The sequence below is a fragment of the Neopsephotus bourkii genome, unplaced genomic scaffold (assembly GCF_033783945.1).
Source record: "Neopsephotus bourkii isolate Nb327-2 ecotype Australia unplaced genomic scaffold, CSIRO-AGI_Nbou_v1 NB_168, whole genome shotgun sequence".
NCBI classification, from domain to species: Eukaryota; Metazoa; Chordata; class Aves; order Psittaciformes; family Psittacidae; genus Neopsephotus; species Neopsephotus bourkii.
Window position 1 is genome coordinate 14,654,189 of NW_026900684.1, and position 19,011 is coordinate 14,673,199.

Here is a 19,011-nt window from a genome sequence, read left to right on the forward strand (position 1 = left end):
GGCTTAAATTTTTTTCCAAGTTGTAAAGTATACAAAGTTGAATAGATAATTCAACTCTTCTATCTACAATGCAACCATCCCTAAGGCACAGTAAGGTATATGTCTTTTATTTTAGTCCCGCTTTCCCCTCCTTAAGGGGAAATTATACTTGTGAATTGCCTTAAAAATATTCAGTGTGTGGAAATTTGCCAAATTTTAAGCAAAATTAAAAAAAACCAAACTTTTTTCTTATAAATGATAAAGCTCAAATTACTTAATACATTTTGTATAAAGACAATGTGAAAGCAGCTATTAACACTGGAGCAACAGCATTACACCATTATTTATCTCCTTTCCTCAAAGCAAACAGTAGAACACCATTCATTTGTTAAATTTATCCAAACTCCATCTGTGCCTGAAGGACCTTCAGACCTGTAACGGCTTTCCTTCTCAATTAATGGAGTTTGTTCAAGCTGTGGGAGACAGTGATGCCCACAGCTCTGGAAATTAGCTGTAGTGTTGTACTCAGCATTAGGGGTACATTAATTACCTAGAACTGTCTGGTCTAGGTAAATGGCAAGCTGGAGAAAAGAATCTTCACTCATTAATAGCTAAAGTGATGATAAGAAGTTAGACTTATTGATAAAGAATATGGACACAAGGATAAAATAGAAAAAGAAACCCCAAACAATCTTCCCACTCTCTCAGGATCAATCTTAGGCACTAGTATAAAAATCATACACCACCTTCTTGTAGTGTTCTCTAGCCCCAAGAAAAAAAAAAATGGAGGTGATAGTGTCACAGTTTTGAGAATGATGATTGCACCAACTTGGCAAGTATGTAGGCTGATGTTTAAGCACTGTCACTTTAGGTAAGGTTTGAAAACCCTCAGGCTCAGGAAGGCGCTAAATTTTCAGCTCTACTTTTGAGTAATACTTTAAAGATTAGACTAAAATAACCAAGTATCTGTACAGCTACAATCACCATATCCTCCTCCAGCAGCTACATTTTAACAGCAAAGATTTGGATACTTAACTCAGAGGTTTCCCACTAAGAACCTTCCTGCAGTCAGATAAGAACCCAAATCCTAACCCCACCAGGATCTCCAGCTAAATCCTTCTCACAAGATAAGGCTCTCAAGTTTCTTGAATTCTCCCCCCTTTTTCTCCATCACTCTCCCCCACACTTTGTTCCTGTCTGCTGTGTTCATTTTTAATCCATTTCTGAATGGGATTTTAAACCACTTTATATACAAAAAAATAAGCATAAAGATGTAAGGCAGGGTGACTAACAGGGAACTTTGAAACTCTGCCCCTTACAGATGTGGTACAAGACCATGTAAGTCTGTTCAGAAAAATACTGAAATGCAGGTCCTGTGTCCCAGTCCAGTGCCTCTTGCTTTACTGTAAGCTAACGACCTACTGTGCTATTTGAAAATACTGCAGTCTTGCAAAGACTGATCTACCCGGGAAATTATAAAATACCAAGCAAAGCAAGTTTTACGGCCAAGAGTATTCAATCAGTAAGAGGCACTCTGTATACAACATACTTAAGTAATAGACATCTAATATATTTGGGTAAAGAATATTGGAACAAATGCAATAAACCCTAATGCATTCGTATCTATCTGGCTAATGGGGGGGGGGCCCCCCCCCCCACAGCATACAGTTAATAAAAACTCACATGCATCTTCAGACTCTGGAAGTCCATAAAAAAAACCCAAACAACGAGATCAATTACAGGAAATTATAAGGTCAAGGGCAACAACAGAAACAGATCTTTACCTGGAGTAGTATTGAAGTCTAAGATGCGATGATGAGACTGCAGTAGATCAGGATTACTGGATGACAGGGTTCCGCTGACAGGTAAAGCAGGAGGAATGTGTTTTGTTTGCCTCAGTCCCACAATGCTGTCATCTTGAGACTGGCCAATTCCGATGTCACTGTGTCCAGAAAGAAATACAGTCAAGATTTACAGACATCCCGAGTTTGGGCTATACTAGAGATATAGGGACATCTATATCACTACATTTTCACACTTCCAATTATTAATACAGTAATCACTATTTAGAAGTTAAAATTCTCCAGACAACAGTGCTTTGTCTCTCTTTGCCAGTAGCACCTGAATGTCCAAAGTGATGAGATCTGCCTGCTCACACTGCCAGAAGATCCTCATGTTCACCACTAAGCTCTGAGGAGCTGTTAGGCTCATTATTTTTTGACAATGACAAAGAGTACACTCCAAGCCATGTGAGTGATAAACACTCAAGTCCACTGAAAAAGGGTTCTTGGATTCACTCTCAATCAGAGGTTAAGTTGAATCTGAACATCTGTATTTTTGTACTTCCACATAAAGCACAAAATACTGTGACAAGCAGTGATTATCAGCTCAGCACACAGCACTTTCCTTTTAAGCCACAAGCAGATAAGTCTTCACTACAACTATAAGCATTCCCAGGAACTGAAATCTTGTCTTTCAAGTAGGAACTCCACATGCAAAAAAAAACAACAAGCAAACAAAACTTCCCAAAGCCCCTGAACCTCAAATTGCTTTCTGGTGGCTCTAAACGGCTTTATTGCATATTTCATAAATGTGCCAACACCAGAATTTTCTCTAAATTAAAATTAAATTAAGACAATGTGACCCTCCCCCTTATATTAATAGTTTCATTTGCATTATGTATTCCTCTCACTGTTTGTCAGTTTTATATGACCTTATCTCTATCCTGTGCATCATTACCAAGGCAGCCTCAGAGTAAAGTGGATCAACTGACAAATGCTAGTTTGAAAAAGAAAGCAATTTTTCTAAAGTTCTTCTTGATTCTAAGCATTCTTATAATGAATTGGGAAGTATTTACCTTACACTCACTTTACACTATTTAAAAAACTTAAATCAGAATCTGAACAAGTTCTAACTTATGCAGACAAGAAATGAACCCCAAAAATTTCAGACACAAATAGCAACAGTAGAAAACCTCAAGTCCCATAATGATCAACTGCCCTTGCTCTTAGGTAAAATATTTTATTATGATGGTGACAGGAGACTATGGTTTTAAAGGAAAGGCATTTCTATTCCTTCCTGCACACATTTCCCATGCAGGGAGATACCATTAACTAAGAACTAACTTTCCTGCAAAAGGACAGAAGAGATAACAGAGAGGCAGAGGTCACTGAATGCTTATTCCTTCAAAATGCAGTATACCGTGCATCCCACTGCAGGGCTGCATATAGGAGAGAGGGAGGCTGCTTCTTTGTCTGGAATGCGGCACTATAGACCAGGAACTCTGCTAGAAATGGAGGTGGGGGTTGTGTTTAATCCTTATTTGGAGCAACTGAGCCTATAGCCCAGAAAACCACTCTGGATTAGAAGAGTAAAGAATGAGGAGAGCTCAAGTGGAGTCTTTAACCAGAAGAACACTTCAAGAGCTGCCTCATAGCTGGTGGAGAGATTTCCCTGTAGACGCAGAGTAAATGGTGCTCTTTGCTCAGGTCAGGAAGTTACTTGACATTATTTGACTAAAAAGCAAGACTGACAGAAGGGATTACATCCTGCTCAAACTGATTCACCCGATACCGATTTAGTGTCTCACAAAGAGACAAGCTCCATCTAAGAGTGACCTAATTCCATTTTAAAGATTGATTTTGTCTGGATACATTCTGAAGGCACTGGGGACCCACAGTATTCACATTCAAGAAAAGGTGGACGGTTTCATGAGTCAGCTAGCTTATGAGATGAAGTCTTTGAATTCCTACTTTAATTAATGAGTAAATCAGCTTTATTATCCCTCTTGATTTTTTGGTATTTAAATACACACGAGAATAGGTGATACCCCTTAATATATGCAATACCATTAATTATTAGGGAAAACTAGATAGAATTTTCTACACAATAGGGAAAAAAAAGCGCATAAACAAGACAGTCTACATACAGCTACACATCTCTATGCAGAAACCACAAACAACTGAATGTCAACAGGCTTTGCAGACAAATTGCTATATGTAACGCATTATGCAAAGCTAGCAAAAGGAGAAGAAAATAGGTCAAGTGCACTGTTTTTCTAAGTCTTACCCAAAGAGGTCCCTGCACAGAAAAAGCGCAAAAATGAAGGGAATCAAAGAAAAAAAAAAAAAAAAAAACCCAAGAGAATTTTATGCCAAAATTGTGCACAATGGTGAACACAGCAAAAAATATCCCACCTAACAGTATTCATGGCTCATCAGAGGAACAAACATATAAGACCAGTGAAATAAAACATTCTAAAGACAAGCAATACAAAGATAAGATTCACATATTCTTCTCTACTGAAAGGTATCTCTGTCAATTTAAGAAACATCCATTACTTGGATATAATAATTCATATTCAAGTTAACCTTTTTATTACTAGTAGTCTACTTATAACGTTTCAGAACAGTATTGCTTTAGTTTAGAATACCTAACATTAGTTAAGCAAACTTTCTTTTAAAGTAATACCAGGAAAAAGTCCTACATTTTCAGCACAAGTGTCTTTCAGTGAATTTACATAGAATAGATTTCTTCCTCAATGGGACATGAAAAAGAAAACATAGATTTAGACATCAACTATCCTCTACAATTAACTTTTCCAATTGATGCCATCTGCCTTGGCCAAGAATCAGATTCCCATAAAATCATAAAACTTCTATTATTTTCAACAATCCTTATCAGAACACAATTTCTAAAATGCGTTCATAGAATAAAAGATATCAGATACCGTATTTAGCTTTCATTAAAAAAATACTCAAATCTATCAAAGAATCCAAGTTAAACTTCAGTGTCCCTTATGCCAGTAGTCAAAATTCTGACAAATCACTGGAATGTGCATAAATTTAAATAATTTCTCCTATTAACCATTTGCAAGTAAACCTGCTTGCAGAGTTACTTTGAAATTAATTGCCTGGTATGCTTCCAGTCCCCTTAAAAGAAAACAGTAAATTACATTTAAAAGTATTTGTGTTATCACTTTATAAGAAGCAAAATATGTCCAGACTGATGTCAGGAACTGCATTATTAGTTGTCTATGATCATTTAAATATTCAGACTACTATTTTATAGTATATTTTTTTAGGTGTATGCATGGTTTGCCTTAATAAATTAAAAAGCATCATGACAAATTACAAGTATCGTGAAATTATTAAAATTTAACACAAAGCACATTTAAGAGGAAATAGAAAACTCACTTGTATGGTTTCTGAGGCAGAATACTGATTCGAGTCTTGTCAAGTATCTTCTTTAACTTATTTCTTCCCCCAACAGTGTTGGCTTTACTTTTCTTATTTACTTTTTCTAATCCTATGACCTGCTCCACATCAACAGCAAGGTCTGGGATGGAATAACGACTTGCTTTTTTAATATCACCAATTTTAGGCAAGTGGGGAGCTCCATTTCTTTTTTCCTCTGACAACCGTGTTAAGAGTTCTTTAAAAACTACACAATACAGGAAAAGGGCAGAAAGAAAAAGAACAAAAATTTAAAAGAAAGCTCTGCACAACAGACCAGTTGAATATTAAACATTAAAAAAAAAATCAATTAGGATATTCTGTCAATTCAAGTATTAAATTAATTTTCATGCAAAACATTAAAAAACATTTAAATTTTTAAAAGGACATTCATTTTCTGTAGTATGAATCAGTATATCAATAATGCAGCCCAGCCCAGAACAGAAATACACTAGATGACCAACCACATGGTTGCATGGATGGTGCCAACTGAAGGACTGAATTTCCAAGCTAAGGACATTGGCTTCTGCAGAATAGTAGCACATGTAAAAAGAGCACACTGGATCAAAATGAGATAGGAAATGATCTGTTTAAGGAGGCCTTAAACAGCTAACTAGCAACAAAATAAGTAATTAAGGACAAAAATTAAAAAAAAAAAAAAATCAGAGATCAGAGGGGAAACTGCAATAGTCATAAGGGAAATATAAGGAAGTATGAGACTACTGAGACACCCGGCACGTTTGACAGGGCTGCTATGTCCATTTGCCAGATATACAAAAAGCCCTCTCAGGCTCCCCTCAGCTTCCTAGCAAAAAGGCATCTCTGAAGCAGAATTTGTAAAGTATTTTTTGTACTGAAACTTTTAGCTTCAGAGAAGAGTTGATATATTTAAATAAATCACACAACACTCAGCTGGAGATCAAGTCTCCATACATACATGGAAAAATCATCTGATGATTTTCATTTGATAAATGAAAACTGATAATTAAACCCATGGAATTACAGAAGTGAGGAACAAGTGCAATCAGCTGAGGATGAGTATTATGGGCTAGGCTTTACTATGATGTGTTTATTAATTTTGCTCTTAATATTCACTTATCTCTAAAGGTGCACAACAAATAACCATAAAAATTCAAAAGCTTCAAATATGACACACAAATAAAAGTGGAAGAGAGTAATCTGAGCCAATAACTACTGTCAAATATGCTGGAGAGACAAATTAGACACAGATTCCTGTTAAAAGAAAATGAAACTCTGTTTAGGATTAAGGAATACTTGAAACACTGAAGTTATCTGTTTTAAGACTATTGCGTTGTGATTTCAGTATTTGCAGTAGAACAACAAGGTTTAAAACTTAGAAAAAAAAACAACTTTTGAAGAAATTGCCATTTATCTTAATATCTTAAATATACTAAAGCAACAAAAGTAGCATAAGATTCAAAAATCTAGTGTGCGAAGGATGCTAACACAGAACTTACACATAGGGAAACAAGTATGGCTAAACATGTGTATACAGATATGTGAAGATATGCCTTAATCATTAAAGACAACTGAAATATTAGAAGCTTTAACGCAAAGAAAAAAAAATCCCCAGAAAAAAGCTTTGACAAATGACTTTCAGAAATAGCCTAAGCATATTTAATCATCAGTTAGTGAAGTGACATCCTGTGGTAATGTTCTGCCCTACTTATTTGCAATGAAGAACCTGATCCTGAAAAAAGATATTTGGGGAACAAATCACTAAATTATACAAACAAACCCAAGTATTCTGTGGTAAAAAGCAAAGAAAACCCACAAACTATGACTTATTTGTGATGCTGAGGTCCTGACCTCCTTAAAGGCTCCTTCATGACCGCTTTAGTACTTGTTAGAGGGAGAAGTGAAGCAAATGGAGTCAGAGGGTAGCAAGATTGTTTTCACCTAGCTAACAAGAAAGTTTCTATTAATCTTGTGGCATAGATTGAAAAACTGTGAGCAAATTCAGCAGACAGATTGAGATCACTGATAAGCTGAAACTCCAAGAGGCTTCTTTCTTGGGAAAGGACTGTTCCATCTATAAGCGTGTTTTATAAATTTGAGCTAAATGGTCACAATAGTTCCTCTTAATCCAGAAACATGCACTTGTGAGAGGTCACTTCATCTCAGACCCTATTTTTTTTTTTTCTCTTCAATTATGCACTAAGGTATTTTAGGACCTGCAAGCTGCTTTTTTTTTTTTTCTATTGTGCCCCGTACAAAAGTGTCTAAAAACCCCCTATTTTAAACTATTAAAAACAATAATTGAAGACTCCATCTAAATTAGAACAGAAATTAGACTGAAAAGTGCACACAAACTTACCAAATAAATTGGTTTTCACAGTGATAGACAGATGAGTGTTATTTCTAAGGATTTCCATGGCTTTCGACAGCTGAATGTTTTCAAAATTTTGACCATTCACTTCCAGTATCTAAAAATACAGAGGTAATGTTACTTTTATTTAGTGAAGAGAAGGGGGCACGGGAGGGAAGACATTTTAAAATACTACATACCTGGTCTCCACGTTTCAAGCCTGCTTCTGTAGCTTTGCTACCAAAATCTACACTGTCAACAAAGATTCCAAATCCCTTTTCCGACCCTCCCAGCAAGATAAAAGGCAAAGGGGCTTCTCGAGATGGCTTTGTTAAGGTTATCAATCTTCTCTTAGCTTTAGCAGCACAAGCAATATTTAACAGCCTCAAATGTCCACCCATTTTCTACAAGAGAAAAGCAAATTGAGTTATATATAACAACAGCCTGTGTACTCCTTGCCATTCAACATTGTCAGAAAAAAAAACACCTCACTTACCTCCCTCTCCAAATTGTTCTCAAATTCTTCCAGAAATCGAGTCATAGCAGGATCTCCTTCAAAATCATTGAAGTGATTGTTCACCCACAACAATACTACCCGTGTAACCTGGAAATTAATCAAGAATATCAATATTTTCTAGGAATGACCAGAACAGTACTAGTGTCAAGGTTTGGCTTTTTTTATACTGCTCCTTAAAGTCCCTGTAAATTTCCATTGGAATCCTAAATATTTGTATGTATACACACACCCTCCTCCCACCCCAATTTAACTTTACTAATATGCAATTGAGGGCAGAATGAATTGATTATTAAAGTTGCTTTCACTTCTATAAGCAAGTGTATATTGTACTTCACAAAGAATACCATGAGTTAGAAAATTAACACTAGCTGTATCAAATCTGATTACGGAACAGGGCACACAGGTACAAGGCCACAAGTTTGATCAATTTCTGACTTATTACAGCAATTTCCTGTTCATGTACATTTCCAAATCTGCTTAATTCTTCAAGCACGTGATCATAAAGCTTCTGATACTGTTTTATATTGGTTTCTGAATCTCACAAATCTTTAGATAAGCCACTTTGCAGTTACCTTTGTAAAAGAGCTATTGTAAGTTTAGAAACAGGAAAAAGAAGCTATTGTGAGAAGGAGAAGTTTTAACAATTAATAAATGCAATTATTTTCCTTACAGTCAATCTTTCAGTTTACTACTCTTCCCTTCTCTCCACCCCTACTACCTCCCAAGCAACTATGACTACCAAGTTCAGAAGGATCTTAGCTGGTATTTTACAGTTTGTTAGGAAAACACCCTAAAAGAATACTACCGATTGAAGGTAAAGCCACAAAATGAGAGCTGTATTTTTAAAAACTACATGCTTGCACCATTAAATTTTAGCTTCATATGTGATTTGACCTGGAACATCAGCAGCACTTGTCCTGTCAAAATATGAATTTTTATATCTTGAATTAATACTGATTCAAGCTATTTTTAAAATGAATCCAAAGCAGTTGTGCCATTCAAAGTTATCTCTAAAAATACAGCTGCATTTCTTCTGTTATGCTGGGAAAGCAAATTAGCAGGGGAAAACCTCTAAACATTTTTAAAAAGAGCTTAAGAACAAGATCTCATGCAAATTTTAATCAGCTAAAGCTAACCCTTCTCTGTTCTTTGCATCTGCACAAAATCTAAACCTCTGCAGCCTCTTATGCTAAAGGTCTGACACCAGGCATCCAAAACCAAACCCTGCCACCCTCATGTACACCCTCATATACAGTTTCCAAGTAGTTTGCCTTTTACCTTAGAAAAGCAATTGAATTCAGACAAAATATCGAATTTATTGACTAAACTAATCATGCACTCCGAGAGCTCAGATTTCTAACAGAAGGCAACTGCACAGCACTACACACTGCAGTTGCCAGCCACAAGGCTATAGGCTTGGGGTAGCATTTCTGACATATTTGAGATTTTTCCACCTCTGAAATTGAAGATGAACTTCCTTTCTGTTAAACATCTGTGGCATTTTTCATTAATGTGGATGACCCTGGAAAATCCAGGCACTGACTGGTTAAATTTAGGCTCATATCTAAAATTGGCTGGGAAGTTATAAGCCGTACTATGTCATATATTTTAAATCACTACAGCCACAGCTTCAGTATCAATGCTGCTTTCAAAGTTGAAATTCACTAAGGTACACGCAAACAGCACTGCATTGGAAAGGCTTGAATACAGAGGAATGCTACTATGTCACAACCAGGAACATCATTAGAAGAGAATTAAAGCTGTAAAATACCCTGCTGCTAGGCAAAATAATCAGTAAGGGTGAGTCTCAAATGTCCCAGTCTGATTACTGATCATTCTCAGGTAGTTTTACCCTTTCCCTCTCCTCACTGCCTATCAGCCCCTAACATAAAGGAGCAAAAATTTTCCAGATTCCTTGCTCCCCAGTTGCTTATCTGCACTTGTCCCAAGCTGTTCTCTAACTCTTTCCTTTCTGTCAGTGCTAGTGGATGACAGCAAGGGTTGGTTATTGAGATGGCAGAACAAAGAGTTGCTCTTTGTTTGTTGCAGGTTTTCAGACCTGATGCCAGCAACTGTGCTGGTGCCTGGTTTTACAGAGGCTGGGGGTGTTATCCATTGGAGGGCAAGAAAAATAAGTTAAAGATGAACTACAGTACTACAGCTCTGAATCTGTAACAAGTCCATGCTAAACAATATTAGCTGCAAAGCCCATCCTCTCTGCCAAATGTAAAAGCCTTTCTCCAAGTCGCAGATATACGAGCATTTATAGAATAAATACTCAGATTTAAATAAAAGTTGATTTTTCTTTCTAAACTGATTGATATATTTCATTTCAAATTAAAAAAAAAAAAAGTATCTGGAAATTGAAATTTTTACTAGGTATTTTTTTTCATGTGAGAAAGTTGTATATGAGTGAAAATAAAGCATTTGCAGTGCAAAACTGAAGCCCGGTACAGCCTCAGCAGAGAGTGTCCCAAAACTGGATATACAAGGCCTTATTCCTCCATCATGGCAGTTCTGTTTAGGGAAGATTGCTTTGTTGTATCTGGGTTGTGTTTGGGGTTTTTTAATGCTCTGTAAGGCTCAACACATTCTTAACAATACATTAACTATATTTCCTTGTCTCTTTTTATAAAAGGTCATAAAGTATTTGCCAAATTGTGTCATGTGGTATTATATATGGAAAACACAGAACTTAGTTAGATGCTCAAATTTGAAGACATAAAAAGGGATACAAAAAGCCTGTATTTCAATGCAAATGGTAACAAGTATGTAATTCAGGGGATTTCAACCTTATCCCTGAGGCTGGGGTCATTGAACCACTCCAACAACTTTTTGCCCACTTCCATTGGGCTGGAAAGAAAGGTCCGATATGTCAACAGGAAGTCTTCTATAAATGTTGGGTCTACCACAGAGTGCTCTTCCACCAAATGCATTGTTAACCTTTCAGCTGTTCCCTATCAAAAAAAAAAAAAAAAAGACTTCGTTATTAAAGCAGATTTTCAACAAATGCAAATTTGGCTTCTCATACTGAAGAGGTATTACACTAGAAAGAATACTGGCATATGCTGACCTATGAGATAAGCAAATGTAACAGCCTAACCATTGTGATAAGAAATGTAAAAAAAATTATGTAATTAATTTCTATGGAAATCATGTAGTTATCAACGTACATAATTCTAAAGAGAAAACTAGAAATATTAACTATTTTCAAATAAATATTTTACAATATGCATATATATGACCAAATCCTGAACCTAACTTGCAAAATTAAGCTTCTAGAACACAGACTTTTGCAAGACACTCTCTCTTTTCCTTTTACCTTGATGACAATGTGACCTTTTCTTGTTCCAGTGCGATCAAGCTCCCTGTGCTCCTTCACCATCACAATCTCCCCTTCCTCTTCTACCTTCTGCATATTCTTCTCCACTTGATTGAGGATGCGACAATAATCTTGCTGGGCTATACAAACAAACTGGAAAGAATCATTGCGCACCAGTATTAACACGTAAAATCTTCCAAAAAGCATTCAGATTTAAGATGCAAGTACTCTATTAATAGACAAGATAAAGTAGTTTCAGTGAGCCAAATTTGTCGTTACAGCAGTTCAGCTGTAGTAAGCAGATAAATACACAGAGTACTTCCACTACAATCTTCCAGTTAGAAGAGACCAAGATTCATCAGAGCAGAATGATTTAGCATTATCAGCCATTTTTGTTTAGCAGCTTTGACCTTCTCTCTGCTGGAGATGAAGCTCAGTATCCTAGCTGGTACTTTTTTTCTCCATGCAAGCTTTTGTGTGGTATTTAGAAGGGTTAAAGAGATTGAAGGGAAAACCTAGATTTTATTTATTGCATTTATTGCTATTGTAAATAATTTCCATTTTTCATGTAAAGTCAGTCATTAAGAAAACTAACACTCAATTACATAAGTGCAGGCACACAGAAACAAATTATTTCTGGATTAAAGCATATAGCAGGAAAAATATTTTCTGTGATCATCTGTTCAGCCAAGAAAAAGTGCAAAAATAAATGAATATTCTTGGCACCTGCACTGTGCAGATATAATTAAAAGCACCCACTGCAATGTAGAAAAAGAAAATACTGTACAAACTATGAATTGACTTCTATAGCTTACTAAAATTTTAAACCTTTGTCTCTTTTTTTGGTCAAGAGCAAACTGTCTTTTTATATGAACTTAAGATATTTAACTGAAAGGAAATAACAGTGATTCTTCTGACTGAGTATGTATGTATGCACCAGGCTTCTGGGCCTCAAGTTCTGGAGAACGCATGTTGACAAACCTCTTCATCCAAAATGATCCTTCTCCAGATAAAAAGAATTCAATTTCCCAGACTGGGTATTCAGCTGCCACATTTCCAGCTATTGTTCAGGGTTACATACCAGAGATTTTACATATATGCAGTTTAAAATAAAACTGCATCTGGGTATCGAGTTGCATTATGCCTATATGTTTGTGATTTTGCACGTATTACAGCACGACACGCTACCTGGCAGTCATCCACTTTGGTTCTCATCACTCCTTTCATGTATTCCTTTTCCATGGTAGGGGAAACACCAAAACTGTTCCCCATGCAGAGTATCTCTGTTCTTCCATCAGGGTACGTCACCTCCACAGAGCCATTCAAAATGACTGACCAGGAATCCAGCTACAAATTAATGGCACAGGATACATGAAAACTGAACCACTTAACATTGTAATATCATAGTATATAGATACTACCCTCACGATTTTTCCAAAGGAAAAGTTACTTTTTAGTACCTATTAAAAACATTTATAAGCTAGTTTGCCTAAAATGTGCAGCTATTTCCAGCTTACGAAAATTGGGACTTAAGTTTACCTTTAAGAGTTTACGTAAGACTGTAAAAAAAAATTTTAAAACACCACTTGAACAATGAAATAATAAACTCCCAAAATCAGCTCCATTAAGCAGGAAGCATTTTTTGCATTATAAGGAATATTTTCTTATGCTTTTATTGTATAAGAAATGTTGTGTGAGTGCTTAAACAAAAGCTTTCAAACTAATCCAGAATAAAACCAGATTTAATTTACCTGCTCAATGTTGGGTTTTTTTTTTTTAGGCAACAAAAGGGGACCTTAACCTTGTGGAATCCGGGATGTTTGGTATAATAGGAGAGTCAAAAGCCACTTCTACTGACCTCTTCCCCATCGTTTAGTACAATAGTTCCTGCTCTCTCCACGACTGCAAACACCATTACAGCACAGAGCTCTCTCCTCACTGACATTGTCATGTTGGCAAAAGCAGGCAATTGATGCATGAATTCCAGTAGTTGTTCTGAAGGAGAAAAAGCCCACTGAGTCATGCATGTCAAAACAACAAAGAGCAGTAAAGACAGTTCTTCAACAAGACGCCTGAGGCTACTTAAACTAAAATGCTGCACAATCGTTTCTGTATACTAATAAATCATATACAGTGGCCTGTTGTAATTACTGGGTATTCTGTAGACACAGACTGGCTGGTCATATCATCAATAGAAGCTCTCTGAAAAGTAAAAGCATAAAATGGAAGAACTGTAAAGTAACAGCTCTGAATACAACAAATGATATTTGTAATACTCCGGCCACAGCAATAACTCCCTTAAGACTATGGCAGGCTTAAATAAAACACTGAAAGGTTTTAAGAAGGAACATTTCACAAAACAGCAAATTCCTTGGTAAAGCCATTCCTTCCTAGGCTCGACTTAACAGTAAATTGCACCCATCATCCAGCAGATTTACAAAATTCCCTTTGGATGAACTAGACAGGGTTACTGTCTATTCTGCCCTGTCTTCTGTGTGCACTGGAGTTGCACTTGTATTCAACAGCAAACTTCTCCTCTATTTTCATTTTTTTTATGTGGTCCAAAACTACAGAATTCAATTTTTGTTAGTAGTCCTGCTGACGGATTATATTCCCTAAATGGTAGGCATTTTTGCATTCAGTTTGATCTGAAAGTATTTTTTTTCTGAGTCCTTGTTTATGCAAAATCATGGAATGGTTGAGGTTGGCAGGAACCTCTGGAGGTCATCTGGTCAAACCCACCTGCTCAGGCAGGGCCACCTACAGCCAATTGTATGCCCAGGACTGTCCAGACAGCTTTTGAATATCTCGAAGAAAGAAGACCTTTCTACCACCCATGTTCCATGTGGTTTCCTCCTGACTGGCTGATTTTATCGCATTTATGAATCACCTTACAGAATAAACATTAAACTTACTGACTACAAAAGCCAATGATAAAAATAAAACCTCAAGCTCAAAAAGTTTTCAGGTTTTGATTTTTTTTTTTTTGGTAGAGAACAAGTTTGGCAGTATTTTACTACATTGCAATACTTACCAATGTCATCATCTGTCCTGTCTATTGGGTCTTTCTCCAAGCAGTCTCTAACAATATCTCTACTCATCAAAGGATCGGATGCCCTTTCAATGTCTTCTTCATCATCATCATCCTCAGAATCCACTGCTGTCTCTGGCAACCCACTGAGATCCATATCACCAGCCTCACTTTCTGTAGCCTGAATTAATGTATAAACAATAAAAAAATAATGAAAACATTCAAATGTGTTCTTCACTACTACAGTTTTCTAGTTAAGTTTATAAAAATGAATTCTATCACCTAACACATCACTCAAATTCGTGATTTTTTTCTATTGCTTTGTTGTTTGCATATGTTTTAAAAACACCTAACAATCAACTCAAGACCATTGTTTATACAGCACTTCTAACACTTGTTTCAATCAATCAGCCACACACAAACAGGATTCAACAGACATTATTTAATCAGTAGGTCTTGGGAGAACTGAAAGCAGTTACATTTCAAGGAAAAATTTCTTGGAATATTAGCTAAATGTAATTTTTTTTTTTAAATTAACAGTTCACTTTAAACAGTTTCTGTTCCTGCCCCAACTTTTTATTTTCAGACGCTTAGGAATACAATGTAGTCTCAAGCAAACAGTTTTGGGAAATAAGTACAGCATCAAAACACTACAGGAATTTTGTTATCTCCCAGTAACCTACGACTATATTTTTCTTTTACAATTCCAGTTGTATGCATGTTAAATATGGCTTTCATTTCCTGATAAATTGTATAAAAATTTACAGATACAGAAAAAATATGAAGTAACTGCTTAAGCACCACAAATGGACTATAGAGAATATCTGCCAAACTTAACCTCCTTTAAATTGCATTAAAAGAAAGGAAAAGCTGGTCCATATATAGCCTGAGATCATTAATATAGCACCTATAGGTAAATACATTTTAGTAATTCAGTTTTAAGGCCAAACACTTAATAAATCCCACAAACATTTGTCTGTCACAGCTGACAAAGATCATTTTTCTTGGAACCTGATTTAATACCACAGCAGCTGCCAAGACTCAGCTACAACCATTTTTAAGGAAATGTAGGTTTCTAATGAACAAGATTTAAGCCATGGCTTGAGAAATCAAATTTCATGTGCCTTATAGGGATGGTCTGTTTTTGAGACTCTGGAAACATACAATGTATTCTACTTTTAAAATGCTACATGGGGCAAACACAGCTACTTAAGCCCGTTTTATTGATCTGTCTCTCGCACTGGTGAAAAAAAACAATCATGCAAAACTAAGTCAACCTCCAAACACAGAGAAGATAAGACAAATTACTTTGGTATTTTCATAGAATCATCTTCCCTATGCCTGCCTCACTAGATGTGGCTGACATCTGTTACTTTAATGCCATCATATACAGCCACCTTATGAATAGTACCATATGGCTGGAGACGGATCAGGGCAGCTAGTGTCATCCTTAGATCCTTCTGTCCTACAGCACAACACAAGCTTTGAAACAGTCTTGTCAATATAGAAAGCACCTTCACAGTATTCAAATCATTCTCACTTTGTGTTGCTTGGTCTTTTATTGGTGTTGCTTGGGATTTTTTGTTTTGTCTTTTTAAGAAAAAAATGCTAGGTGCTTCCTAAGCAGAGTAAAGAAAGATGTTACTGACATACAAACAAATCACAAAAGTGATAGCACTGACAGCAGTATTTTCATTAGCAGTCTTATTGTGTTTAACATGCATGCTCCTTATGATGTATTTGAAAGAGCTGCTGTAACTACTCTTTCAAAATAGCCTTCATCAAAAGTGACTGGTAGAAAATTTGGTGACTATAAGACAGTAGACACAGAGCTTATGACACCAATCTGTCAGAATCAGAAGTCTCCAACAGCGACAATTCCAATGAAGCGGGACTGACTAATTCGCAGTCAATTTTGCAAACTTTCCCAGATTAAGCTCTCTCAAAAGCACATTAGTAAAATGAATGCAGAACTAAATTTAGTCATAAAATGCTATCATGCATAAGAAAATTCCACATACTGTACAAAATCTGCTTATTAGAAGTTATTTGGCTTTCTTTAAATCACAAAATGGGACAGAAGTTGAAGCTCTATTACCCAGAAAAGTTGATATTATTTTAAAAACAATTCTTAAACTTGAATTACATTCTACTTTGTGTTCAGAAAATAAAAATACTACTAAAGGCTATAATCATTTCCTGAAGATGAACACTTTATATAGAGCTAATTAAATCTTTTCAACAACTGAAGCTATTAGTAGAAACCTTAATGATAAAGCAACTATTTCTAACTTACATATCAAAAAATACAAACCACTGCAACATAGGAGCTCAGACTTTAATGCAACAATCCACAGAGTGATAAGAAAAGTTATAATATAGGACACCTTTAAAAATACACCTTATCTTTTGGGGGGAAAAAGTAAATTCAAGCAGCTTTCTCAAAATGTTATGATTATGCAAAAGTTAGCAAAGGAACACAAATGTAGCTTTTGCACTTGGTATGCATTCATAGCAGTGAAGAATCAAACAGTTCATCCCACAAGGACTCCTTTTGATAACACATGCAAAAGGGTTTGCATCGGCTTTGTTACATTAGTAAGAATAATTGGATCTGTCTTTATGGTAAAAGCACACACTGATTTATCTACATAACCATTGCAAAAAGCTGCTTTAGGATTAGTAGCATCAAGTATGACAGTAAATATTCAAGGTCATCTTGCTGACATGTTAAACTTCATAACCCACCCAGTTTGAGTACTTTTGTACTTCTTCATGCTGGAAAAATCAAGCATGTCCACAAAGGAACCCTTAGTTATAAAGCAATAGCCATGCATTTGTGTAACACTAAAAGGAAAACCTCAATTAGCTCCTTTGAGCATAGGGGATTCCTTCTAAACCTCAGAGTGGAAAATCCAGAACACAAGATGAATACTCAACAGAGTTTGTACGACGATCAATCATGAGGCTCAGAGCTTCTCAGGGCATGTAATTAAGGATTAAATAAACCTAAGAAATCAGTGCTTTCATAGGTGAATGTTGTCTTTATTTCTTGAGTAATAAGAGAAATTAGCTTCACTTAAATAAACCTAAAGAGACTGCATGTAAGAAAAACGCTGGATGCAGCTTGAAGTACAAAACAATGTCTCTCCAGAGTCTGAATACCAGCTGCGATAAAAATTTTCTTCGCAGTTGGAGAGATGGCAAAAGAAATTTGCTGAAGCTTCAAAGGAACCACATAATAGTGACAGCCTAATTTTTTATTTGTCACATCACTAACAAGAAAGTCAGGAGACTAAGACAGCTTCAAGCCTGAGGTGAAGAGTTATTTCACATTCGGTACCTAAGGAGAACCTGCCCAATTTCAAGAAGTGTCTATAAAGGCTAATATTGTACTAATATAAAAATGGATGCTCCAACTGCTAAGGATCTCTAAGTCCAAAATCACTTCTAGATTTGAGTGAAAACAGCTAATCAAGCAAATACAGTGAAATAACTAAGCAAGGATGTAAAGGAGCCTTCTGTAAGTTCTCAGCTAGCCTTTGGCTCCATGACTGATTTGTTAGCTTGAAATATTTCCTCCTGTCATACAGAAACATCAGACCCAGTGTCTTCACAGGCTGAAATAATGTCTGGGGGTTTGTTTTATATTAGCTTTCAACTCACTGGATAAAATTTACAATATCAGTAAATTACCATGAAATTCAATCCATGTAATTATAATATGTATTTATTTATTAAATACTTGTTTATACTACAATCCATTATAGTTATTATATACACAATAAATTTAAGGTAGTAAAATATTTTTTTTCATACTCTGCTGATATGAGTGCAAATGGCCATGAAATATCTTAAAACTCCTTTAGTCTAAGATCTTTACTGCACTCTCTCTTCGTATTTGTTCTTTCCTAACCTACAACAAAATTTACAACACAGCAACCCACATCTCACAGGAGTCAGTCTGAGCAGTTTTCCTCCCTAGAGATGGAAAGATGTGACAAATCCAGACAATGCACACCAGGAACAACATCCTCCCCTATCACCAACTATCTTCTACTTTCACTAAGCAGAGCAATGTTTGCTGAGACCACAGACATACAGAACAACGACTCTGGAAGTTACTCCTAGGCTACAAACTACAAAACAGATTACAGGACCTGAACTCACCAGCAGTATTAAGGTACAGCACAGAACTTGGCCAAAACTGTGGAAGGAGTTCAGTAGGACACAGTTTACCTGAGCCATTTCAGATGGTCTTGTGTTACCCAGAGCCCTGCACTGCAGAGGCTGCTACAGTCAAAATGAATGACTTAATCCTAAGGTAATAAAAAATAATCTATCTATTTTGCATACAGTGACTTAAGGGCAGGCTGCACCGACACTCTGGTTTGAGAGATAAAAGTCTGGGCTCCCTCAGGAAGGCTTTCTACATGGTGGACCATATCAGACCCGTGAGAAAACTAAGTTGACATATTGAAAATTTCCAAGCAATACACACATCCTGGGAGGGTCTCAGAAAGGATGTTCCCAGTTTCCTGCACCGCCAGGAGTATCTGGGCAGACACCAGAGGGCAAGTAGGGCTGGCAGGAAGCCAT

General features: G+C 36.2%; 1 protein-coding gene across 9 annotated transcripts in view; it reads right to left on the bottom strand.

The window, feature by feature from the left end:
• RAPGEF2 (Rap guanine nucleotide exchange factor 2) overlaps nt 1-19,011 on the bottom strand; it is a 191,829-nt gene that overhangs the window by 24,023 nt on the left and 148,795 nt on the right. For all 9 annotated transcript variants that reach the window (XM_061373325.1, XM_061373314.1, XM_061373376.1 and 6 more), the window contains 10 exons: nt 14,416-14,593; nt 13,240-13,376; nt 12,570-12,728; nt 11,382-11,534; nt 10,852-11,016; nt 8,039-8,146; nt 7,743-7,946; nt 7,552-7,660; nt 5,175-5,421; nt 1,764-1,921 (listed from right to left, as the gene is read on the bottom strand). In XM_061373325.1, the coding sequence (XP_061229309.1) occupies nt 1,764-1,921; nt 5,175-5,421; nt 7,552-7,660; nt 7,743-7,946; nt 8,039-8,146; nt 10,852-11,016; nt 11,382-11,534; nt 12,570-12,728; nt 13,240-13,376; nt 14,416-14,593 (1,618 nt within the window). The remainder of the gene's footprint in view (nt 1-1,763; nt 1,922-5,174; nt 5,422-7,551; nt 7,661-7,742; nt 7,947-8,038; nt 8,147-10,851; nt 11,017-11,381; nt 11,535-12,569; nt 12,729-13,239; nt 13,377-14,415; nt 14,594-19,011) is intronic.